Below are 24,053 nucleotides of genomic sequence, written 5' to 3' on the forward strand. Positions count from 1 at the left end.
AATTGGGGACATAAATATTTACAACTGTTAGATCTTTTTGATGATTAGACCCCTTAATTATGATATAAAGCCCTCCTCATCTCATGTTACCATCTTTGTCTGATATAAGTATGGCTACTGCAGCTTTCTTTTGGCATCCATTAGGTTATAGATGGTTTTCTATCACCTCACTTTCAATCTGCAGATGTCTTTAGGTCTCAAATGAGTCTCTTGTAGGTAGCATATAGATGGGTCTTGTTTTTTGGGTTTTTGGTTTTTTTAATCCATTCCAATATGCTATGTCTTTTGACTGGAGCACTAAGGCCATTTACATTTAGAGTAATTATTGATAGATACTGATTTAATGCCATTGTGTTACCTATAAAGTTGGTGTTTGTGGTGATGTTCTCTGTTCCTTTCTAGTCTTTATTGCTTTGGGTCTTTTTTTTCCTCCACTCAGAGTCCCCTTTACTAATTCCTGCAGGGCTGGTTTAGTAGTCACAAACTCCTTTAGTTTTTCTTTAGGAAACTCTTTATCTCTCCTTCTGTTCTGAATGACAACCTTGCTAGATAAAGTATTCACGTCTGCATATTTTTTCCATTCACCATGTTGAATACATCATGCCATTCTTTTTTGGCCTGTGGAGTTTCTATGGACAGTTTTGCTGTGAACCGGATCTCTGTCTTCCCTTGAACATTAAAGATGTTTTTTCCCTTGCTGTTTTCAGGATTAGTTCCATGTCTGTGTATTTTGTGAATTTGACTGTGATATGTCCTGGTGATGGTCAGCTTTGGTTGAATTTAATGGAGTTCTCTGTACTTCCTGGATTTTGATCTATTTCTTTCCCCAGATTAAGAAGTTTTCAGCTCTAATTTGTTCAAATAAACCTTCTTCTCTTTTTCCTTTCTCTTCATCTTCTGGGACACCTATGATATGAATGTTATTATACTATAAAGATTCACTGAGTTCCCTAAGTCTACATTCATACTCTAATATTTTCTTTCCCTTTTTTATTCAGCTCATTATTTTCCAAAATTTTATCTTCTATACCACTGGTTCATTCCTCTGCTTTGTCCATCCTTGCTGTCACTGCATCTATTCACTTTTGCATCTTGGTTGTATCATTTTTTTATTTGGCCTGACTGGCCTTTAGGTTTCTTATCTCTTCAGTAAGGGGTTCTCTACTGCCTTCTATTTGTTTCTCAATCCCAGCTAATGTCCTTGTGATTACTGTTTTAAATTCTGGTTCAGACATCATACTTGTATCTGTATTGATTAATTCCCTAGCCATGACTTCTTCTTGTTCTTTCTTTTGGGCTGAATTCTTCTGCCTTGTCATTTATTTTGGGTCACAGTTTTTTTATTAGGAAAGCCTGTTGTATTCCTGTGCCTGAGAATAATGGCTATATTAAGAAGGGGTCCAAAAACAAAACAAAACAAAACAAAACAAAAATAGAAAGCTGGATCCTGTGTATGTTTTGGTCTACTTGTTAAAAACCAGATCTGGGATCAGGGGTAGCCGGGAAGAAGCTAGATCCTACTTCCCCTAGAGCTGAAGATTTGCAGCACTCTATGATCAGTAGACTTGGTGCATGCAAGGGGTTTGTGCTGGTCTTCTCAGCATGTGGCCTGATGCACTGAATCTCAGGTAGACTTGCCCTAGTGGAGATGCACTTTGCAGCTTGGGGTGGGGGGAGCTATGGGGCTTGGTGTAAGCACCTCCAGCCTCCACTGGGTGGAGAAGTTTTGCTCATTGAGGTCAGTCAGTGTTAATGGGGGTGCGGGGGCATCAGGCAGAGAAGATTGCATCGACTAGCTCTCTCATCCCTGGAGTGGGAAGTCTGCAGCGACCACTCATCAGCAAGCCCTCATAGAAAAGCAATCACCCCCCTCCTTGAGTCACTGGCTTCTGCCAGATCCCTGACTTCACCCTGCCTGCACCTGAGCTGTCCACCTGCCAGGTGGCACAATCGTCCTGTGTTTTATCTAAGGCTCATGGCAAGATTCCAAAACTCCCAATTTTAAAGATCCCATAGCATGAACCCATGCTGGTTTTCTGGGGAAGTGTCTCACTAAGCTTTAGCCGTTTGCCAGTTTGTCCCAGAAATTGGTCACCCAACCGTGCAGCAGTTTGGAGAACAGCACAACCAAAACCAGTACCAAAGTTTGCTGCCCTCAACTTGTCTCTCTGTTTCTATGTTAGTGAATGGGGCAGCTCAATGGCACCTGCTGGGTCTTTTGTCCCTAGAGAGGCCATGCCACTACTCCCAAATGCACTCCAAGGAGGGGAACTGTTTCTCCTTGGCAGCCCAGGAGATCCTCAGACCATGCTGCCTTCTCCCAGGTCGCCATCTTCTTTCCCCACTGGAGTACCACCAAGCCTAACCTGGTAATAACCCTAGTAATTGCATAACCCTGGTAATTACACAGACCTCCAAAGCTGCAGACTTTGCACTCTGCAGCTTATAAAAACTTGCAGTGGTCAGCCTCTCTCCTTTTCCCAGCAAGTGTTTTCAGGGAAGAGTTTTCCTTGTGCAACCCCTGTGCATACTTTCACTCTTTCTCTCTGTCTCTCCCTTTCTCTCCCACTCCTCTCTCCATGATCAGGGCTCCTTTCCCTTTGCAGCATCCTCAGTTCTCTTCTCCTGTCCCCCAAATCAACTCTCCCCAGCTCCTACCTGCCACAAGGTGGCCACTTTAACCTCTAGTTGTACAGTTTTGTTCTCTCAGTATTCAGATCGATTTACTGGGTGTTCAAAATGATTTTATATTTATCTAGCTGTGTTCAAGGGTTGAGGCAAGCTTAGGGTCCCCCTATAGCTCTGTCATCTTAAGTCCTCCCACACACACAAGTATTTTTTTAATTAAATTTCCTAGCCTATTGGGTCACCTGGATGGCTCAGTCAGTTAAGCATCTGCCTTCAGCCCAGGTCATGATCCCAGGACCTGAGATCAAGCCCCGCATGGGGTTCCTGCTCCACGAGGAGTCTGCTTCTACCTCTCCCTCTACCTGCTTGCTCCCCCTGCTTGTGTTCTCTCGCTCCCTCTCTTCTCTCTGTAAAATAAATAAATAAAATCTTTTAAAATAAATAAATAAAAATAAATGCATTTCCTAGCCTATTTCTTTTCTTTAGCACTAAATATTCATAACAGTCAAAGCAGTTGGGAATAGTATGCAGCACATTCATTTTAGACCTGAAATACCTAAAAAACAGACTTCTATTGCCCTGCCAGACAGCTCATTACCAAAAACCAATTAACAGAAAAAAACAAGAACAATAAAAATACAGAAGAAAGAAATCAACCAGACAAAGACTGTAGCATGAAAATCAGAAAAGCTAAAGATGAAAAGTTTACAGATTTTACTGTTTTTGTTTCTTTAAAAAAGAATGGATTAGTACATAAAAAAGATAAAAAGCTTGAAAAAAGCATAATCAGCAATATGAGAACATTTAGCTCGCTAGCACAGAAACAAAAGGAACTCATCTATTCCCTTGATAGTACTTAACCATTTTTGAAAAACAATTTGACTAAAAGTTCTAAACTTTCGAAGTATGTGTTGCTCTGAGCAGACAGGAAGAGGATAACGATTCTTTCATTACTCTAATAACAAGAAAACCCATTCTTAGTTTTAAGTGTGTAGTGTGTTTTTAAGAGTGGTTGGCAACTTTTGATAACCTAAACGAGAAACTATTAAAATTAGATAGCTGAAAAAAATTTTACTTACTTCATTTTGGCAGGATGACATGCACTCCAATGTAAATTTTGCTAAGAACAACTCTTTGCCAAATTCAAACCATTTTAAAAGTAAGGATGTATAAATGACAAAGCAAAATTGCCCCCCTCTCCCACCAAAAACAATTTGATCCCTGGAATAATCTGGTTCACTAATTAGGTACAACACTCACTGTCTCAGAACATACCACTTTCAACCAGATTTCAATTAAAAATATATAAAATATCTCAATTATCTACTGATAGCCTTAACTGAAGTAATCCAATCAATTAAAAAAACGCAAATCTACTCACAATATAAAAATCTCACAGTAAAGAAATGATATAATCAGTGCAATACAACTTAAAACTAGTCCCAACTCTGGCAAATATTGATACAAAGGAAGGAAAATTCCTTTCCTAGGATATAAGTAAGTCAGCTTCTAGGAATTAATAAAAAGATCATGATTTCCTCCTCAGAATATAGGGAAAGGTTGTTCTCGGGAAGTTGAATCCTTGACTACAAACAATTTATATTAAATTGAAATAAAAGATCCAGGCTCCTCAGAGAAAATAATAAATATAATCTAACCCCTTTATTAAATCATTTCATTTTTCATCCAGTTCCATAATACGAGTGATGTTGATCTTTAAGTCCAAGGCCCCACAATATTAATAAACCTAAACTCAGATGAGCCCTTTCAAGTCTTTTATAAGAAAATTCAAAATAATTATAATTTTTATCAGGTTCCAGAAATGTTACTAGCATGTCTCATAAGCATTGCTATTCCTGAGGTAATGTAGTAAGATGAAAAATTAGAGTATTATTCCTTTGGAAGATATTTCTAATTTTAATTAAAATTATTTAAAGTTTCATAATATATTTATGACACGAGAACTCATGTCCCATCAATACATTGTACTCTTCCAACAGATCAGAAAGGCTCTTTAAACATACATGAAGCTCCATATCTCATGAAAACGGAAAGCATCAATTAATCCAGTGAGTGGGTTAAGAGGATTTCTACTCTATCAGAGATATTATTATATACCCCTCACAACAATACTGAGTAAAGGATTAGTATCACTATTTTAAAGATAAATAACACTGAGGCTCAAAGAAGCACTGTAACACACTAAGGAGTAGTTAGAATTTTAAATTTTATCTGCTAATTCCAAAACCTATACTCTATTTACTATGTCATGCTGCATGAAGAAACAAACACCTCCAAATGAAGTTTTAGGGTTTGTTTGTTTTTTTGTTTTTTATTGCAGTATAGTTAACATACAGTGTTATTTTAGTTTCAGATACACAATAAAGTGATTTAACAATTCTATGGGGCACCTGGGTGGCTAAGTCGGCTAAGCGTCTGCCTTTGGCTCAGGTCATGATCCCAGGATCCTGGGATTGAGTCCTGAGTCAGTCTCTCCAGTATGTGGGATTCTGCTTCTCCCTCTGCCCCTTCCACTCCCCCCTGCTCATACTCTCTTTCTCTCTGTCTCAAATAAAATCTTTAAAAACTATTTTATACATTACTCAGTGCTCATCACAGTAAGTATAATCTTAATCCCCTTCACCTATTTCACCCATCAGCCCACCCACCTAACGATCAGTTTGTTCTCTATAATTAAGAGCCTATTTTGGGGTTTGTCTTTTTTTTTTCCTTGCTCAATTGTCTGTTTCAAAAATTCTATCTATGGGTGAAATCATATATTTGTCTTTCATAGACTGACTTATTTCACTTAGCAGTATACCCTCTAGATCCATCCATGTTGTTGCAAATGGCAAGATTTCACTTTTAATAGCTGAGTAATGTTCCCTTGTGTATATATACCACATTTTCTTTATGTGCTCATCTATTGATGGGCACTTGGGTTGCTTCCATATCTTGGCTATTACAAATAATTTATTAGTAAATAAATTACATATATCTTTTAAATTAGTGTATTCTTTGGGAAAATACCTGGTAGTGGAATTACTGGATCATATGGTAGTTCTATTTTTAACTTTTTGAGAAAACTCCATGCTGTTTTCCACGGTGGCTGCACCAGTTTGCATTCCCACCAACAGTGCACAAGGGTTCCTTCTTCTCCGCATCCTCACCATCACTTGTTTCTTCTGTTTTTTATTTTAGCCATTCTGATAGGTGTGACATGATATTTTCATTTGTATTGACCTGATAATGGGTGATATTGAGCATCTTTTCATGTGTCCGTTGGCCATCTTTATGTCTTCTTTGAAAAAATTTCTGTCCATGTCATCTGCCAAGTTTAATTGGATGTTTTAGTTTTGGGGTGTTGAGTTGTACCAGTTCTTTTTATCTTTTAGATACTAACTTTTTATTGGATATAAATGACATGCAAACAACAATGCAAATATCTTTCTCCCATTCATTTAGTTTTGCTGATTGTTTACTTTGCTGTACAGAAGCTTTTTATTTTGATGCAGTCCCAATAGTTTGTTTTGGATTTTGTTTCCCTTGCCTGAAGAGACCTATCTAGAAAGATGCTGCTACAGCCAATATCAGAGAAAGTACTTCCTATGCTCTTTTCAGGATTTCTATGATTTCACATCTCACATTTAGGACTTTAATCCATTTTCAGTTTATTTTTTGTGTATGGTGAAAGGAAGTGGTCCAGTTTCATTCTTTTGCATGTTGTTGTCAAGTTTTCCCACAACCATTTGTTAAATGCATATTCTGGCTCTTCTGTCAAAAATTAATTGACTATGTAATCATGGGTTTATACCTGGGCTCTCTATTGTGTTCCATTAATCTATGTGTCTATTTTTGTGCCAGTACCATACTGTTTTGATGACTACAGCTTTGTACTATATCTTGATATCTGAGATTGTGCTACATCCAATTTTGTTTTCATTTTTCAAAACTTCTTTGGCTATTCAGGGTCTTATGTGGTTCCATACAAAATTTTAGGATTGATGGGTCTAGTTCTGTGAAAAATGCTGTTGCTCTTTTCATAGAGATTGCATTAAATCAATAGACCACTGTGGGTGGTATAGACATTTTAACAATACTTGTTCTTAATCCATGAGCATGGAATATCTTTCCATTTGTGTCATCTTCAACTTCTTTCATCAGTGTTCTATATTTTTTAGAGAACAGGTCTTTCCCTTCTTTGGTTAATTCCTAGGTATTTTATTATTTTTAGTACAATTATAAATGGGACTTTCTTCATTTCTCTTTCTGCTACTTGATTATTAGTCTGTAGTAATGCAACACATTTCTGTACATTGATTTTGTATCCTGTGACCTTACTGAATCCATTTATCAGTTCTTGACGTTTTTTGGTGGAGACTTTAAGGTTTTCTATATATAATATCATGTCATCTGCAAACAGGGAAAGTTTTACTTCTTTCTTACCAATTTGGATGATTTTTATTCCTTTGGGTTGTGTGACTGCTACAGGTAGAAATTCCAGCACTATGTTGAATAAAATTGGTGAGACTGGACATCCTTGTCTTGTTCCTGACCTTACAGGAAAAAACTCTGGTTTTCCCCACGGAGTATGATGTTAACTGAATTTTTCATATTAGGCTTTTATTATGTTGAGGTATATTCCCTCTAAACCTACTTCTTGAGGGTTTTCATCATAAATGGATGTTGTACTTTGTCAAATGTTTTTTCTACATCTATTCAAATAATCATATGGTTTGATTCTTTCTCTTGTTGATGTGATGTATCACACTGACTGATTTGTGAATAATGAATCACCCTTGCATCCCAGGAATAAATGCAACTTGATTGTGGTGAATGAGTTTTTAATGTATAGTTGGATTCAGTTTGCTAATATTTTATTCACAATTTTTGCATCTATGTTCATAAGACATATTGGCCTGTTGTTCCTTCTTTGTAGTGTCTTTATCTGGTTTTGGGATCAAGGTATTGCTGACCCCACAAAATGAATTTGGAAGCTTTTCCTCTTAGTTTTTGGAATAGCTTGAGAAGAATGGATATTAATTCTTCTTTAAATGTTTGGTAGAATTTGCCTGTGATGACCTCTAGTCCTGGACTTTTGTTTGTTGGGAGAGTTTTATTTACTGATTCCATTTCACAGCTGGTAATCAGACTGTTCAAATGTTCTATATCTTTCTCCTTCAGTTTTGGGAGGTTATATGTTTTCTAGGATTTTACCCATTTCTTCTAGGCTGCCCAACTTGTTGGCATATAATTTTCCATAATATTCTCTTATAATCCTTTGTATTTCTGTGACATCAGTTGTTATTTCTCCTCTTTCGCTTCCTATTTTGTTTATTTGAGTCCTCCTTTTTTTTTCTTTGATGAATCCAGCTAAAGGCTTGACAATTTTGTTAATCTTTTCAAAGAACCAGTTCCTAGTATCATTGATCTGTTCTATTGTTTTTTAGTTTCTATATCATTTATTTTTGTTCTAATTTTTATTATTTCCCTCCTTCTGCTAGGTTTGGGTTTTGTTTGATCTTCTTCTTCTAGACCTTTAGGTGTAAGGTTAGGTTGTTTATTTGAGACTTTTCTTGCTTCTTGAGGTAGGCTTGTATTGCTATGAACTTCCCCTTTGCAGCATCCCTAAGATTTTGGACCATTGTGTTTTCATTCTCATTTGTTTCCATGTATTTTTTTGATTTTTTTATTTCTTGGTTGCCATTTATTGTTTAGTAGCATGTTATTTAACCTCCAAGTATCTGTTTTCTTTCCAGATGTTTTTCCTTGTGATTGATTTCTAGATTCATAGTGTCGAGATCAAAAAAGATGCATGGTATGGCTTAATCTTTTTGAATTTGTTGAGCCTTGTTGTGTAGCCTAATATGTGATCTATTCTGGAAATTGTTCCATGTGCACTTGAAAAGAATGTGTATTTTGCTGGTTTGGGATGGAATGTTCTGAATATACCTGTTAGATCCATCTGGTCCAATGTGTCATTCAAAGCCATGGTTTCCTTTTTGATTTTCTGTTTGGATGATCTATCCACTGGTGTAAATAGTGTATTAAAGTCCCCTACCATTAATGTATTATTACCAATTACTTCTTTATATTTGTTATTACCCACCTTATATATTTGTGTGCTCCCATATTGGGTGTGTATATACCTGTAATTCTTCTAGCTTCTTGTTAGATTGTTCCCTTTATGATTATATATATAGTATCCTTCTCTGTCTCTTGTTACAATCTTGGCTTTAAAGTATATTTTTTTCTGATATAAGTATTGCTACTTCAGCTTTCTTTTCACTTCCATTTGCATGATAAATGCTTTTCCATTTCTTCACCTTCAATCTGCATGTGACTTTAGGTCTGAAGCGAGTCTTGTAGGCAACATATGATGGGTCTAGCTTTTTTCTCCATTTCGTCACCCTATGTCTTTTGATTGGAGCACTTAGTCCATTTACATTCCAAATAATTATTGATAGGTATGTACTTATTGCCATTTTGTTATTTGTTTTGTGTTTCTTTGTTCTCTTGCTCTCTCATCTCACAGTGTAGTGGCTTTCTTTAATGACACACTTTGATTCCTTTCTCTTTATGTTTTGTATGTCTATTACTGGTTTTTGATTTGTGGTTACCATTACATTTGCATATAACATCTTCTGCAAATAGCAGTCTAATATTATGTTGATAATCACTTATATTTGGACACTACTACTTTCCCCCTCACATTTTCAGTATATGCTGTCATATACTTTATAACCTTTCTTATTCTGAATCCCTTGACTGATTTTCATAGATATACTTAATTTTACTGCTTTTGTGCTTCCTACTTTTCTTATTCCTACTTTCTATTCCTTTCCCCGGTCTTTCTTTCCTTTCTACTCAGAGACCCCTTTAACATTTCTTGTAGAGCTGGTTCAGTGGTGATGAACTCCTTTAACTTTTGTCTGGGAAACCTTTCTTTTTAAGATTTTATATATTTATTTATTTGTCAGAGAGAGAGAGAAAGCACAAGCAAGCAGAGTGGCAGGCAGAGGCAGAGAGAGAAGCAGGCTCCCCACTGAGCAAGCAGCCCGATGCAGGACTTGATCTAAGGACTCTGGGATCATGACCTGAGCCAAAGGCAGCAGCTTAACTGACTGAGCCACCCAGGCACCCTGAGGAAACTCTTTATCTCTCCTATTCTGAATGATAGCTTTTCTGGATAGAGCATTCTTGGCTGCAGATTTTTTCTTTCAGCACTTTCAATATATCATGCCAAAGTTTCTGGCCTGTAAAAGTTTCTGATTTAAAAAAAAAAAAAAAAAAAGCCGATAGCCTTATGTTTTCCTTGTATCTAAGTTTTGTCTTGCTGCTTTTAAAATTCTCTCTTTATCACTACTTTTTGCCATTTTAATTACTATGTGCCTTGGTGTGGATCTCCTTGGTCTACTTTTATTGGTGGCTCTCTGTACCCCCTGGATCTGAATTTCTGTTTCTTTCCCCAGATTTGGGAAGTTTTCAACTATTATATCTTCAAATAAATTTTCTGCCCCTTTACTCTCTTCTCTTTTGGGAATCCCTATAATGCAAGTATTATTATGCTTGATGGCATCGCTCAGTTCTGAGTCTATTTTTACTTTTCTTATTTTTTTCTCTCTCCTGTTGAGCTTGATTGCTTTCTAGTACTCTCTCCTCCAAGTCACTGATCCATTCTTTTGCTTCCTCTAGTCTATTATTTATTCCACCTACTGTCATTTTTAATTTCAGTTATTGAGTTCTTCATCTCTTACTGGTTCTTTTTTATGCTTTCTATCTCTTTGTTAAGGGTCTCATTCAACTCCTCTTCTCTTTTCTCAAATCCAGTAAGTACCTTTATGACTGCTAATTTAAATTCTCTATCAAGCACATTACTTATCTCCATTTGGTTTAGGTCTCTTCCTGTGATTTTGACCTGTTCTTTCATTTGGGAAATATTGCTCTGTGTCTTCATTTTGTCTAACTCCCTGTGTCCATTTCTATGTGTTAGGAAAGTCAGCTATGTCTCCTGCTTGAAAGTAGGGGCCTTATGAAGAGGTCCTGTGATGCTCTGCAATGCAATATCCCGTTTATCAAAACTTGGTGCTCACTGTGGTCTCCTATGTCTACTGCATGCACCCTCCTATTGCGGCTGAGCTATGTTTGCCTTTGATCCAGTCATCTGCAATGACTCTCTTTGCCTTTTGTGAACAGGGTTTGATCCCTGTGTTTTTAGTGGGTCCCTGTGCTGTTAGTGAGGCCACCTTTGGCTTGAATCAAATCAAACCAGGCATTTTCAAGATGCAGTAGCACTGAACTATAGGTCACTTTCCCTGTGTTGTTCCCTGAGAAGCTTTCACTAGCAGGTATAGCCTATACTGCGACCAAATGTCTTTCTCCCAACCCACTGCAGGGGCCACAGTCAGACTGGTGTCTGCGGTTATCTTCCCCTCTCCCCAGGGCAAGAGTCACTTTGCATTGGTGCCAGCCCATTTCAGGGCTCTTACACATTGCCAGGCTTGTGGCACCACTCTAGATGGGCTCTAGCCAAGGGCATGTTGAAGGCAGCAGGTCTACAGGAGACTACAGTAGTGCTGGCACACTACTGCCAGCATGGTCTGTACTACCAGTCTGCTGTAGGAGGGGACCTGCAGCCACTGGGGACCCAGGTAGGCAAGGTTGGAGGTGGTGATGCACATGGTGTTTGTGAGGTTTGTGTGGGTCTTCTATGGGAGGAGATCTGGAACCAAGGCCTTGCTTGAGGGGACATTCTGTAGAATTCAGGGGCAGCGCATGCCATTAGCAAGTCAGATAGCAAATGATGGTGCCATATTGGTTCTCTAGGGTCCATGTCTAGTCCAGAAAACAGGGAGGGAAATGGCATCCAACAGTTCCTTTGTTCCTGCAGAAGTCTCCTAGTGATTCCTGCCCCTCAGCTCATGCTCTGAGATTATTTAATGACTCTCTCTCTCATATACCCCATGCATTATTTTTCAAATTGCTGCTTCTATGTTGTATGTATCTCTAAAGGGCCATATGTTCTGCTATCTCTTTAAGAGTGGGGACTAAGTTTCCTCAGCCCTCCTGGCTCTCCCAAAGATGAGCCCACGTGCTTTTCAAAGTTCCAGGTGATGACCCCACAGTCATAAAAATTCATGAAATTTGGCCCCTCTGGTTTTCGAAGCCAAATGTTATGGGGATTCATCTTCCCCATGCAGGTTCTCCATCCCTGGGCTATGGTCTGAGGTTCTGTTTCTTTCCCCTCCCTGCATCTGCAGCATCCTTCCCTTCTTTCCTCCTATAGTCCATTTAGCTCCAAATCCCATCTCTACCCTTCCAACCTTCTTTCATTTGGACTCTTCTCAACACTGTAACTCTGGGGAGTCTTCTCTGCCAGCCTTCGGGTCCTTTCCTAGGTTATTTACATTCATATGCTGTTATCTAGTTGTATGCATGGGATGAAGTGAGCTTAGGGTCCTCCTACTCTGCCATCTTCTCCAGAAGTCTCCCAAATGAGGTTTTAAATGAGCTTGCTCCATTCCCAATATATTAAATGTGTTTAAGTCCTATTCAACTAGGACACTTTGTTTGTGAAATGCCAAAAGTTTCTCCACTTTCCCCTTCATTTGTGTTAACATTCTCAGCTTCCAATAGCCTAAGTTCAAACATTTAAACCTAAAATTTACGGATTAAAAATGTTTCCACTCATTTAGTACACAAATATTTACTGAATGCCTACCATAGCAAGCATATGCTAATTGCTATTTTAGTCCCTACTATTCAGCACGAATTTACTCAAGAAGTGCATAGAGATGCCTAAGATGAGAAAATTCATTGACCCCATACTTCTCATTACTGAATTACAGTAATCAGAAATAAATGTGAATTTTTTGTTTCATATGTTTGTCTGAAAATTAAGATATATATCATCTATTCTTCAATAACTCAATAACAAAAGAAAATTTTGAGTTATTTTAAGGTCTACTATGTGCCATCCCCTCCCATTAGTAAAGGCATTCATTTTATATTCAGGTTAAATAAACCCAGGAGGCAGAGTGGAGTAGTCTCACCAGTATGGACACAGAGCCAGACAGACCTGGGTAATAGTTCAAGTTCTATTACTTAAGGGTTGTGCAGTCTTAGCTTCACCACTTAATATTTCTGAACCCCAATTTTCTCATATGTAAAACTGAGATAATTATACCCCTTGCAGTAATTCTGTGAAAATTAAATAAGATATATGTAAAGTGCCTTTTGTCATTTGCAAATGACAAAACAATGGCTTACTGAACTAACTTTGCTTTTTTTTTTAAGATTTTATTTATTTATTTATTTGAGAGAGAGAGAACATAAGCAGGGAGGGGCAAAGGGAGAGGGAGAAAGAATCTGAGGTAGACCCCACACTGAGTACAGAGCCCAGTGCAGGGCTCAATCCCACAATTGCACAATCATGACGTGAGTCAATACGAAGAGTCAGATGTTCAACCAACTGAGCCACCCAAAATCCCCACTAAGGTTGCTTTTAAAGGCCATTCCTATAACACCTGTTATTTATCTCTCTCCATCTTAGGGCAGTATATTATTTACTGAATGGGAATCAGGAAATTTAGGTTACACTTCTGGTTCCTCTCTTCCCTAGTCGTGGGACCCTGGTTAAGTCACTTAACTTCTAACATTCAATATAAAGATAAAAATTCACACTTCCCTTACCATATGTTCTAATCTTATACATGTCTTTTCTATTTAGGAGGGCAAAAATGGAAAGAATCTGGGCTTTAGAATCAGAAATACCTGGTTTCTAGCCACATAAAAGCCTGAACTAATCACTTAATCTCTCTTAAATACATCTATACAAACCTGGAGTCTTATTTTAGGTCTATTGTGATGTAAAATGAGAAAGTAAACTACTAAGAAGCTGAAAGTATAAGATAAACTGATGACCAAATAATTTAGGAACCAGCATTTGCTTTGGACCTGCTCTAGCACAGATGTTATTAGGTCAACCAAAGTATTCCTACTTTAAAGATTTCAGATTTTTAAATGTAACCTCTATTACTAACTGAAATGAAATCCTCTATTATTAACAAACAGAAGATTTCTTAACCTGGATTTCTAGGATGGACATTACCTCGTAAAATTATTTTCAAATTTTCATGTGATTGCACACAGCATGCATTTTCATGAGAAAGAATTCATTGTCTTTTCATAACATATCCAAAGAGATCTATCACCCCAGAAATATTTAAGAACCAATAGAAGGAAAAAAAAAATAAGAAGAAATACAGTCTTTAGCTCTGTTAATAGATGAAAATACTAGCAATGTTCGGAATAAGCTTCATTTTCTCACCACACAACTTTCCTAGGTGTATGTTGCTCTCTCTGCCCTCCATTCCTCCTCTCTATTCCCAGTTCCTCTGCTTACAACCTTCACTGGGCTAATTTCTTATTATTCAGTACTCAATTCATGTGCCCTTCCAAGAAGTAGCTTTACTGAACTACTCTTACCACCACTCCCAGGCTGTCAGAGAACCATTCTCTAGCCTCAGAATTCTGTGTACCACTCTTTTTATTGACTGGATGGTAATTTTCTAACTCTATTCTTCCTTCACTATGATGGAAGATCCCTGAAGGCAGGGACTTTGTCTAATACATCTCTGAATTTCCAAAGTTGGACACAATGCATGGTACATAATAAGTATTCAATACATATTTTTAAAGGTTTTTTTGGGGGGGGGTAGGGGAGAGACCTGTGTGCGTGACTGGGTGTGGGGGAAGCAAGGCGGCAGTGGGAAAAGGAGAGAGAATCTTAAGCAGGCTGCACACCCAGTGCAGAGCCCGATGCAGGACTCAATTTCACAAGCCAAGATCATGATCTAAGCAAAATCAAGAGTCAGATTCTTAATTGAGTGAGCCATCCAGGCACCTCTCAATACATATTTTTAAATGAATAATCCTAAAAATGAATAACACAGTCCACAACATAGTGATTTCTTTCACAAAGCCATGACACAGAGATTAATATATTACAATTAGTGACACCTAAAATTCCTGAAAAAATGCAGCAAAAAAATTTTTCCCATTTCTTCCACCAAAACTCAGAGATTTTGCTCTGTAACATTGCTGAAAGTCGTTACATATGAATTTCCAATTCTATATAAAAGCTTTTAATCCTAGGGGCACCTGGGTGGCTCAGTTGGCTAAGCATCTGTCTTTGGCTCAGGTCATGATCCTAGGTCCTGGGATTGAGCCCTGCATCAGGCTCTCTGCTCAGTGGGGAGCCTGGTTCTCCCTCCTCCTCTGCCTGCCACTCTGCCTACTTATGCTCTTACTCTTTCTTTCTCTCTCTCTCTCTCTCTCTGTCAAGGAGTAAATAAAATCTTTTTTAAAAAAAAAGTTTTAATCCTATATAAAATTCTAGAAGCCTTTTTATGTTTGATTGTTTTGTTTTCCTTCAGTTGACATGCAAGTACATTATTCTGAAAACCTGTTTAGAGACTCAAAAAATCACAATCAATAGTTCTCAAAAATAAATGACAAATAAAATCATCTTGCAAAAAAAGAAATTTCTTTTATGAGTCTCATTAAATAAATACAAAATATAAAAATTATCATATTCCCATATGGTGAGTAACACATCAATGAATTATTGCAAGCTTTCACACTTACAATAACATCTTATAATCAGAAAAATCAAATTCAGCTAAGGATGAAACTTTTTCTTAAATCAATACTAAAATTAATACCTATCCCATTGCTGAAATTTAACAATTAATAAAAATATTCTAACACCCATATAAGACTGTGCTGTTCTTCATTCCTCAACTTCATAAAATCACTCTATGAAAAACACATAGCAAGTAGCATTCTCAATGGGGAAAAGCTGACAGCCTTCCCTTTGAGATCAGGAAATGACAAGGATGCCCACTCTCGCCACTGTTGTTCAACATAGTACTAGAAGTCCTAGCAGCAGCAATCAGAAAACAAAAAGAAATAAAAGGTGTTCAAATTGGCAAAGAAGTCAAACTCTCTCTCTTCACAGATGACATGATACTTTATATGGAAAACCCAAAAGACTCCACCCCCAAACTACTAGAACTCACACTGCAATTCAGTAATGTGGCAGGATACAAAACCAATGCACAGAAATCAGTTGCTTTCCTATACGCTAACAATGAAAATACAGAAAGGGAAATTAGAGAATCGATTCCATTTACTATAGCACTAAGAACCATAAGCTACCTGGGAATAAACCTTACCAAAGAGGTAAAGGATCTGTATTCGAGGAACTACAGAACACTCACGAAAGAAACTGAAGAAGACACAAAAAGATGGAAAAGCATTCCATGCTCATGGATCGGAAGAATAAACATTGTTAAAATGTCTATACTGCCCAGAGCAATCTATACTTTCAATGCCATCCCGATCAAAATTCCACTGGCATTTTTCAAAGTGCTGGAACAAACAATCCTAAAGTTTGTATGGAACCAGAAAAGACCCCAAATTGCCCAGAAAATGTTGAAAAAGAAAAACAAAACCAGGGGCATCACGTTGCCTGATTTCAAACTTTACTACAAAGCTGTGATCACCAAGGCAGCATGGTACTGGCACAAAAACAGACACATAGACCGGTGGAACAGACTAGACAGCCCAGGTATGGACCCACAACAATATGGTCAAATAATCTTCGACAAAGCAATAAAAAATACACAGTGGAAAAAAGACAGTCTCTTCAATAAATGGTGCTGGGAAAATTGGACAGCTATGTATAGAAGAATGAAACTTGACCATTCTCTTACACCATACACAAAGACAAACTCAAAATGGATATAAGACCTCAACGTGAGGCAGGAATCTATCAAACTCCTAGAGGAGAACATAGGCAGTAACCTCTTCGACATCGGCCACAGCAACTTCTTTCAAGACATGTCTCCAAAGGCAAAGGAAACAGAAGCGAAAATGAACTTCTGGGACCTCATCAAGGTCAAAAGCTTCTGCACAGCAAAGAAAACAGTCAACAAAACAGAGGCAACCCACGGAATGGGAGAAGATATTTGCAAATGACACTGCAGACAAAGGGCTGCTATCCAAGATCTACAAGGAACTCCTCAAACTCAACACACACAAAACAGATAATCACGTCAATAAATGGGCAGAAGACATGAACAGACACTTCTGCAAAGAAGACATGCAAATGGCTAACAGACACATGAAAAAAATGTTCATCATCATTAGCCCTCAGGGAGATTCAAATCAAAACCACATTGAGATACCACCTTACACCAGTCAGAATGGCCAAAATTAACAAGATAGTAAACAAGTGTTGGAGAGGATGTGGAGAAAGGGGAACCCTCTCACACTGTTGGTGGGAATGCAAACTGGTGCAGCCACTTTGGAAAACAGTGTGGAGATTCCTTAAGAAATTAAAAACAGAGGAGGGCACGTATTGCGTGGATCACTGGGTGTGGTGCATAAACAATGAATTTTGGAACACTGAAAAAAGTGGCTCAGTGGGTTAAGGCCTCTGCCTTCGGCTCAGGTCATGATCCCAGAGTCCTGGGATCTAGCCCCGCATCGGGCTCTCTGCTCAGCAGGGAGCCTGCTTCCCCCTCTCTCTCTGCCTGCTGCTCTACCTACTTGTGATCTCTGTCAAATAAATAAACAAAAATCTTAAAAAAAAATTTTTTTAATTTAATTTAATTTTAAAAAGAAATTAAAAATAGAGCTACCCCATGACCCTGCAATTGCACTACTAGGTAATTACCCCAAAGATACAGATGTAGTGAAAAGAAGGGCCATCTGTACCCCAACGTTCATAGCACCAATGGCCACAATCGCCAAACTGTGGAAAGAGCCAAGATGCCCTTCAACAGACAAATGGATAAAGAAGACATGGTCCATACATACAATGGAATATTATGCCTCCGATCAACAGAAAAAATAAATACCCAACTTCTGTACCAACATGGACAGGACTGGTGGAGATTGTGCTGAGTGAAATAAGTCAAGCTGAGAGAGTCAATTATCAGATGGTTTCACTTACTTGTGGAGCATAAGGAATAACATGGAGAACATTATGAGAAGTAAAGGAAAAGTGAATTGGGGGAAATCAGAGTGGGGAGATGAACCATGAGAGACTATGGATTCTGAGAAACAAACTGAGGGTTTTGGAGGGGTGAGGGGAGGGGTTTAGGTGAGCCTGGTGGTGGGTATTATGGAGGGCAAGTATTGCATGGAGCACTGGGTGTGGTGCATAAACAATGAATTTTGGAACACTGAAAAACTAAAATTAAATTAAAAAAAAAAAAAAAAGAAGTGCCCCAGTGCCTGGGGCGGGGGGGATTATACTGTTCTTAAATGACCTGAAAACAAAGCTGTGACTTTCTTAAAAATATGTATGCAAAATACTGACATCAATCTGACCTTCTTAATACATATAGTTCTCTGGTATCTCTCATTGAAAGGGACACTGAGCCATGATACTTGAAACTGAAGTCAAATGCAACATTCAGAGATCCTTAGAAGAAACAAGCATATAAGCATCAGGGAAACAAAAGGTGTTTTCTGTCCCAAACAAAAGGTATTTTCTGTCCCAATACTGTACTTTTTAGATCTTTAATAAAGCTATACTTACAGATGTTACAGAATATAAGTAACAAAAAAATTAAAGTTTTAAAAATATTTCTAAAAAGGGAAAAAGTTATGTAAATCCATATTCCCTTTTCCACAATTCCAAAATCTGTCAATCTCTAAAAACCAAATGTTTGGTGCCAAAACTAATTTGTTGGCAAAACTTAACCTAAATTGACATGAAGTTATTTGTAAGTTCTATTCATTCAGTGTGGATGTGCTATTAATGTTGTTTGATTACAAGGTAATTTCCCATACCCCATGGAGATATTTTTTTAAAGATTTTTTTTATTTATTCATTTGACAGATAGAGATCACAAGTAGGTAGAGAGACAGGCAGAGAGAGAGGAGGAAGCAGGCTCCCCGCTGAGCAGAGAGCCCGACGCGGGGCTCGATCCCAGGACCCTGGGATCATGACCTGAGCCGAAGGCAGAGGCTTTAACCCACTGAGCCACCCAGGCGCCCCCCCCATGGAGATATTATGTAATCAACAGTTCATATGCTGTATTACTTTTCCAAATCCCCAAAAACAATCTGAACTCTGAAATATATTTGCACTCAAGGCTGCAAATAAGGGACTGTAGCCCTGGATTTCCTCTTCTCCAAAAGGTGAATTTATTAGTAAGCCTTTAGGGAAAACGTACACACACAGGTGTACACACTCACAAACATACATATACTAATTAAGCTATCATTTCTTTGGGGATAGGATGGTGTAAGACATTATGCACTTTCCAAACCTATCTCTAATTCTTACCTGAAAAGTAGATGTTACTATCCCCAATTTGCAAACAGACTTAACTATTTTGCCCAGCTACTAACAGAAGATAGAAAAGATTCTTCTTGTCTCTAAGGCTTTTTAAATTTTCAAGATTCTGTCTATAGATGATTTCACATACCATGAAGTTATTTTTTTTTTTAAAGACTCAATTTCACAGAGAAAGTGATCAAGGTACAGTCCATTTTAAGAGACTGCATCATTCTAAAATTTCTGGTCAGTATGGACTTGCACAAAAGTAACAAACTTGACAATACAGGAAAGCAATTTAACCCGGTAACTCAAACGAAAGCTTTCATTTATGATAATTGGAAAAGAAGGAGAAGAAACAGGGCAATCTCGTCTAAGACTAATACTCCTACATTTAATTAACTATAAGGTTTCTTTTTTATTATTATTCATAGTCAAATTGTTGAAGAAGAAAAATTCTAACATTCTTGTCCTCGTTTTTTTTCTTGTCCTCATTTTAAGGTACATTACTTAAAGTTTAAAGAAACTTCCTTTTGCAAACCTGACCTTCTTACAGAGCTATCTGCATGCTTGAAAAAAAAAAAAAAAAAGTTTAACTGTCCCTTCACACTTTTAAGAAATTTTAAGAAATTTACTCTGTTCAGGTAACAATTCCTTTCTTCTGATAGCAAATAAATTAAACCAATGGTGGAAAAAAACAGAATGTCTTAAATTCATCACTGTATATTTAAAGCTTGCTTTTATATGTAAAGTATAGGTAATGCATCTTAATTTTTTATATTCGAGTTTTTTTTATATGTAAAGTATAGGTAATGCATCTTAATTTTTTATATTCAAGCTTCAGGGGAACTAAGTAAATAGCTTATTGGGCACTTCAGATATATTACCTCTAGTATGCACAATTATCCTGTAAATACCATCCCCATTTTAAAGATGAGGGAACTTTAGAACAGAAAATTTGAGTCTAAAGTCCTCATCTAATAAGGTACCGAAACAGGCTTTAAACAAAGATCTGAATCCCAGTTCTTTCCACATCACCTTGCTAACATATGCTTATCTTAGAATAACATTTCCTATGGGGCAATAATTTTCATCCTGGCTATTTGTTCAATATGTAGTATGTTGCAATACTAACAGAAAACCAAATAATGAATCTGGATGATGCTAAAATAGGCCCCAAAATCCTACAATCTTACACTTACTTGCAGTTATTGAGCAAGTTGCTTAACTTCTCTGTGCCAAAACTTCTTCAAATAGTAGAGATAATACTTAAGAATGTAGTAATGATGCTGAAGTAGATTAAAACATACAATGCACTTGGCACAGTATCTGGCATATAATAAACATTCCATAAACATTAGCTATTCCCTACTAACATGAGAAATCACTAGAAGGACATGTTTTGTACCAGGCGACTCCAGCCAGCAGTATCTGGACATCTAATCCGAAACAGTCAATCCTACACTGACTTGCAATCTATGACATGATCTGGTGGGAAAGATGATGTATGCCAATCAGTTTTTCTCTCTCGGGAATCTAAATTAAGAAACAAAGACTGCACCCACTAATAGTGATTCAGAAGTTAAATGGTTTGGCTTCTACCTTCACCAATTTTCTCTCATCAATGTTACCAAAAATGCTAAATATGTTGCTAACTCTAGTTTTTCAGTCATCCTTTTAATATCATTTGGCAGCATTTAATCTGTTCAAAACCATTCTCCTCATTCTCTTTGGAAAGCACTAAAATATTGAAGGTATTCAACACTTAATCCCAAGCCTCTGCTCCCCACACTCTACTCTTCCTCTAGGCAATTTCATCTACACTTACGACTTCAGTAATTATCTCCACGTTGGCTCAGACTTCTCTTACACATTCAACTGCGTTGTCAATCCCTCCACTTACTTGGATGGTTAAATGATACCCCTGACTCCATATGTCCAAAACCAAACATGATCCCCAATCAAACATAGCCAAGATCCCTTCCAGTGCTCCGTATTTCCATAAGTGCATCACCAATTATCCAGTGCACAAATTAGAAAATTAGAATATGCCCTGATACCTCCTTTTCCTTCATCCCCATCTTTCACTAAATCCTATTAATTTTATCTCTTAAATATTTCTCAATTTCTTCTCTCCATCTCCATTGCCACCTTCTAAAAGGTCCACCTATATCCACTCTTGTACCTTTTGTACTTTCCACACTAGCCAGTTATATTTTTCATTATTTTAATCACGTCATGCTCCTTAAAAGCCCTCGATGGCTTCCTATTATTCCTAAGATTTCTGATCAAAATTCATATCATAGTATACAAGGCCTACAAGATCTGTTTCAGTTTCTTTTCTCCTCCTATTGCCCTACATGCAGCCATATTTGTCTCCTTTCATTTCCTTAAACACATCATGTTTCCTCCTACCTTATGGTCTTTGCACATGGTTTCCCTCTGCCTTGACCACTCTTCATCCTTCTCTTCATTTATTCAATATATCTCAGCTAAAGTATCACTTCCTCAGAGAAAGTTTCTTGAACTCATAGACTTTATCAGGTCATTCAGTTATTCACTTAATAAATATTTAATAATAACCTACTGTATACCATGTATAGTTCTAGACAAGTGGGATTGTTAAACCTTGGCTTTCATGGAGCCTATATTCTAATGAAGAAAATAGACAAGAAGGAATAAAAATAATAAATGAATTCTACAATATATATAAATGCAGTAAATCTAGGGGGGATGGGGGGAGGGGGGGGAAAGAACAAGAACAAGGTAAGAGAATCACAAACAGAGAGTTTCCAGTACCTAACTTGGCACCTGACATGTAGCTGGCACTCAATAAATTATTTGTTGAGTGGATGAATGAATAAAAAAATGTTATGAGGAACTTAAACTATAAAAAGAATAGAGGAACTACTTGGTGGAAGAAACTGAGATGCCACGAAAGAAAGAGAAATCATGCAGATCTTGAGAGGTAACAATCTCCTGAATTATTCTCAACAGCTTTATTTGGCTTCTAGTTCCAGTCACTATATGGTCTTAACATAACCACTATCCCCCTTTCCCACCACCAAAGGCTGAATAATTCAAGTGAGTCACTCTTGTAACGAAAATACCTAATCAGGACACATACACAAGTCTGTGTATATCACTTCCATCACTTACCAACAGACATATCCCCAAAGCCACTGCTTTGCTACACACACAGATATCACTTGTCTTAAAGCTTCAGTTCTTTAGTCCCAGACCCTTTCAGGTACAAACTCCCTCCTACATGCACAAGACTGTGAAAATCCTAGCTCTCTTCTATGACCGTGTAAGACACTTAGGTCACTACTCTCCAAGCCCAGTCAAACTCACAAAGGGGTCCCCTCAGGAATAGGACAGTGGGACCCCCTTCCCAATAGTCTTCCTGCACCTTGAAGACTATCTTCCACCCACAGATATGTGGATATACACTCCCTTCTGATTCTGAATGACCTTCAAGAGCACTGATTCCATATACACTCAAACTCAGGTTCCAGCATCGTTTGGAAAGGTTCTTAAGGACTGAGGCTCTGGGTGTCCCCTCAAGCCTCTTGTCTTTATAGGACCCACAGGAGGATCTGTATAGTTTCTATGTGTTCAGGGGTGACCCTAAGGCACCATACTTCCCCCAAAACACACATACTCGGTGTATACACCCCTTCCGTGGCACTACCTGATATTAAAGTAACAGTCCCCCCACATACACCTGCCTCCGCAGTCTAAGAGACCCTCTCCACCAAACCATGCTCCTTTATGGAGCCCTCTTATGCTTCCACAGGACTGTGTACCCCCTACTCCTTCGATCAGCCTCATTTCAGGTGCCCCCTCAGTACTGGAGTCCTGTGTCTTCCCTGGAGTCCCAGCCCTTTTTGGGCCCACGCTCACTTAGAAGTGTGCACAGTCCCGCATACACCTCTGCCGCCCCCGCCAGGACTCGGAGGTCCATGCCCGCCACTCAGAGCGGTATGCACCTCCCCTGACCCCTGACCCCGAGGTCACAGCTCTAAGGCGCAAATACACGGAGCGCCTCCTCAGGAGTAGGGCCATGCCCAAGTCCCCCCTCCCCTCAGACCCAGGACAGCCATGCTGCCTTAAAGCTTCCCCATGATCGACCGCCCTCACAGACCTGCCTCAGGCGCCGTCTGGCTCCGCTCCGCCATTTTTTGTTGTCCCTCCGCCTCTAAGCCCACAGGAAAATCGCGGGGCAGTGGGGAGCTGGCGACGGGATCTGCGGGCTGACAGAGCTCCCTCAGGAAGACGCGGCTCGACGGTTGCCAGGGCAACGGGCGGCCCGCGTGCAGGCGGGCAGAGCGAGGCGGCGGGGGAAGGGGGGGAGGAGAGGTGGGTGCGCGGGGAGGCGGGCTGGGAGGGAGCGTGCGTCGAAGGCCCCGCCCCCGCGGCGCCAGCACTCTTTGGTCTAGGCGCCTGCGGGGCTGGGACTATGCTGCACCTCTCTCCGCCACCGAGGCACCGCGTCCTGGCAACTGAGCATGCTCAGCCGCTTCTGGTTAGTCAGGACGAGGTCCGCTGGGACGGCGCTCGCCAGCCACAGAGGGGGTCCTTCTGCTGACCACAGACCTGGTTGGGCTGGCTTTTCTGAGGTTGGCGCTGTTTGAGGGGCCTGAGCGGTTTCTTGATTTCCCAACGCGCCTGGCCCTGGTCGAGGTACTGCGTAACTTAGGTTTTCAACTGAAATGCACCAAGAATCAATCATTCTGTGCCCACCCCACCCCATACTTGGGCTCCTCGCCCTCGCACGACAGCACCAAAAGGGCTTCTCCTTCGCTGCTGTATTTTTCAGTATATTTAGGAAGCCCTTTCCCATCTCTCCGTGGTTAATCGCCACTATCTTCCAAGACCCAGCTAGAATATTACTCTTTCCTGAGCTACTCTGTCCTCCCAAGGTCCTCTGTGCCACCCTGGCCTAACACTGACTACTTTATGCATCATTCACTTCTATCTTCCTTACTTAAGGGTAAGGTGAACTCCCTGTTGCCTGGAGTCAGTCTCTTCATCTAGGTATATTCCATAATACAACATAGTGCTT

General features: G+C 38.9%; 1 protein-coding gene across 1 annotated transcript in view; it reads right to left on the reverse strand.

The window, feature by feature from the left end:
* Nucleotides 1-23,249, reverse strand: part of LOC111142830 (ATP/GTP binding protein like 4) — a 1,494,143-nt gene extending 1,470,894 nt beyond the window's left edge. The window contains exon 1 of the mRNA XM_022496154.1: nt 23,133-23,249. Within this exon, the coding sequence (XP_022351862.1) occupies nt 23,133-23,166 (34 nt within the window). The 5' untranslated portion in view covers nt 23,167-23,249. The remainder of the gene's footprint in view (nt 1-23,132) is intronic.
* Between the last annotated feature and the right edge of the window lie 804 nt (nt 23,250-24,053).

Source organism: Enhydra lutris, unplaced genomic scaffold (genome assembly GCF_002288905.1).
Source record: "Enhydra lutris kenyoni isolate GAN:26980312 unplaced genomic scaffold, ASM228890v2 scaffoldscaffold9, whole genome shotgun sequence".
NCBI lineage: Eukaryota > Metazoa > Chordata > Mammalia > Carnivora > Mustelidae > Enhydra > Enhydra lutris.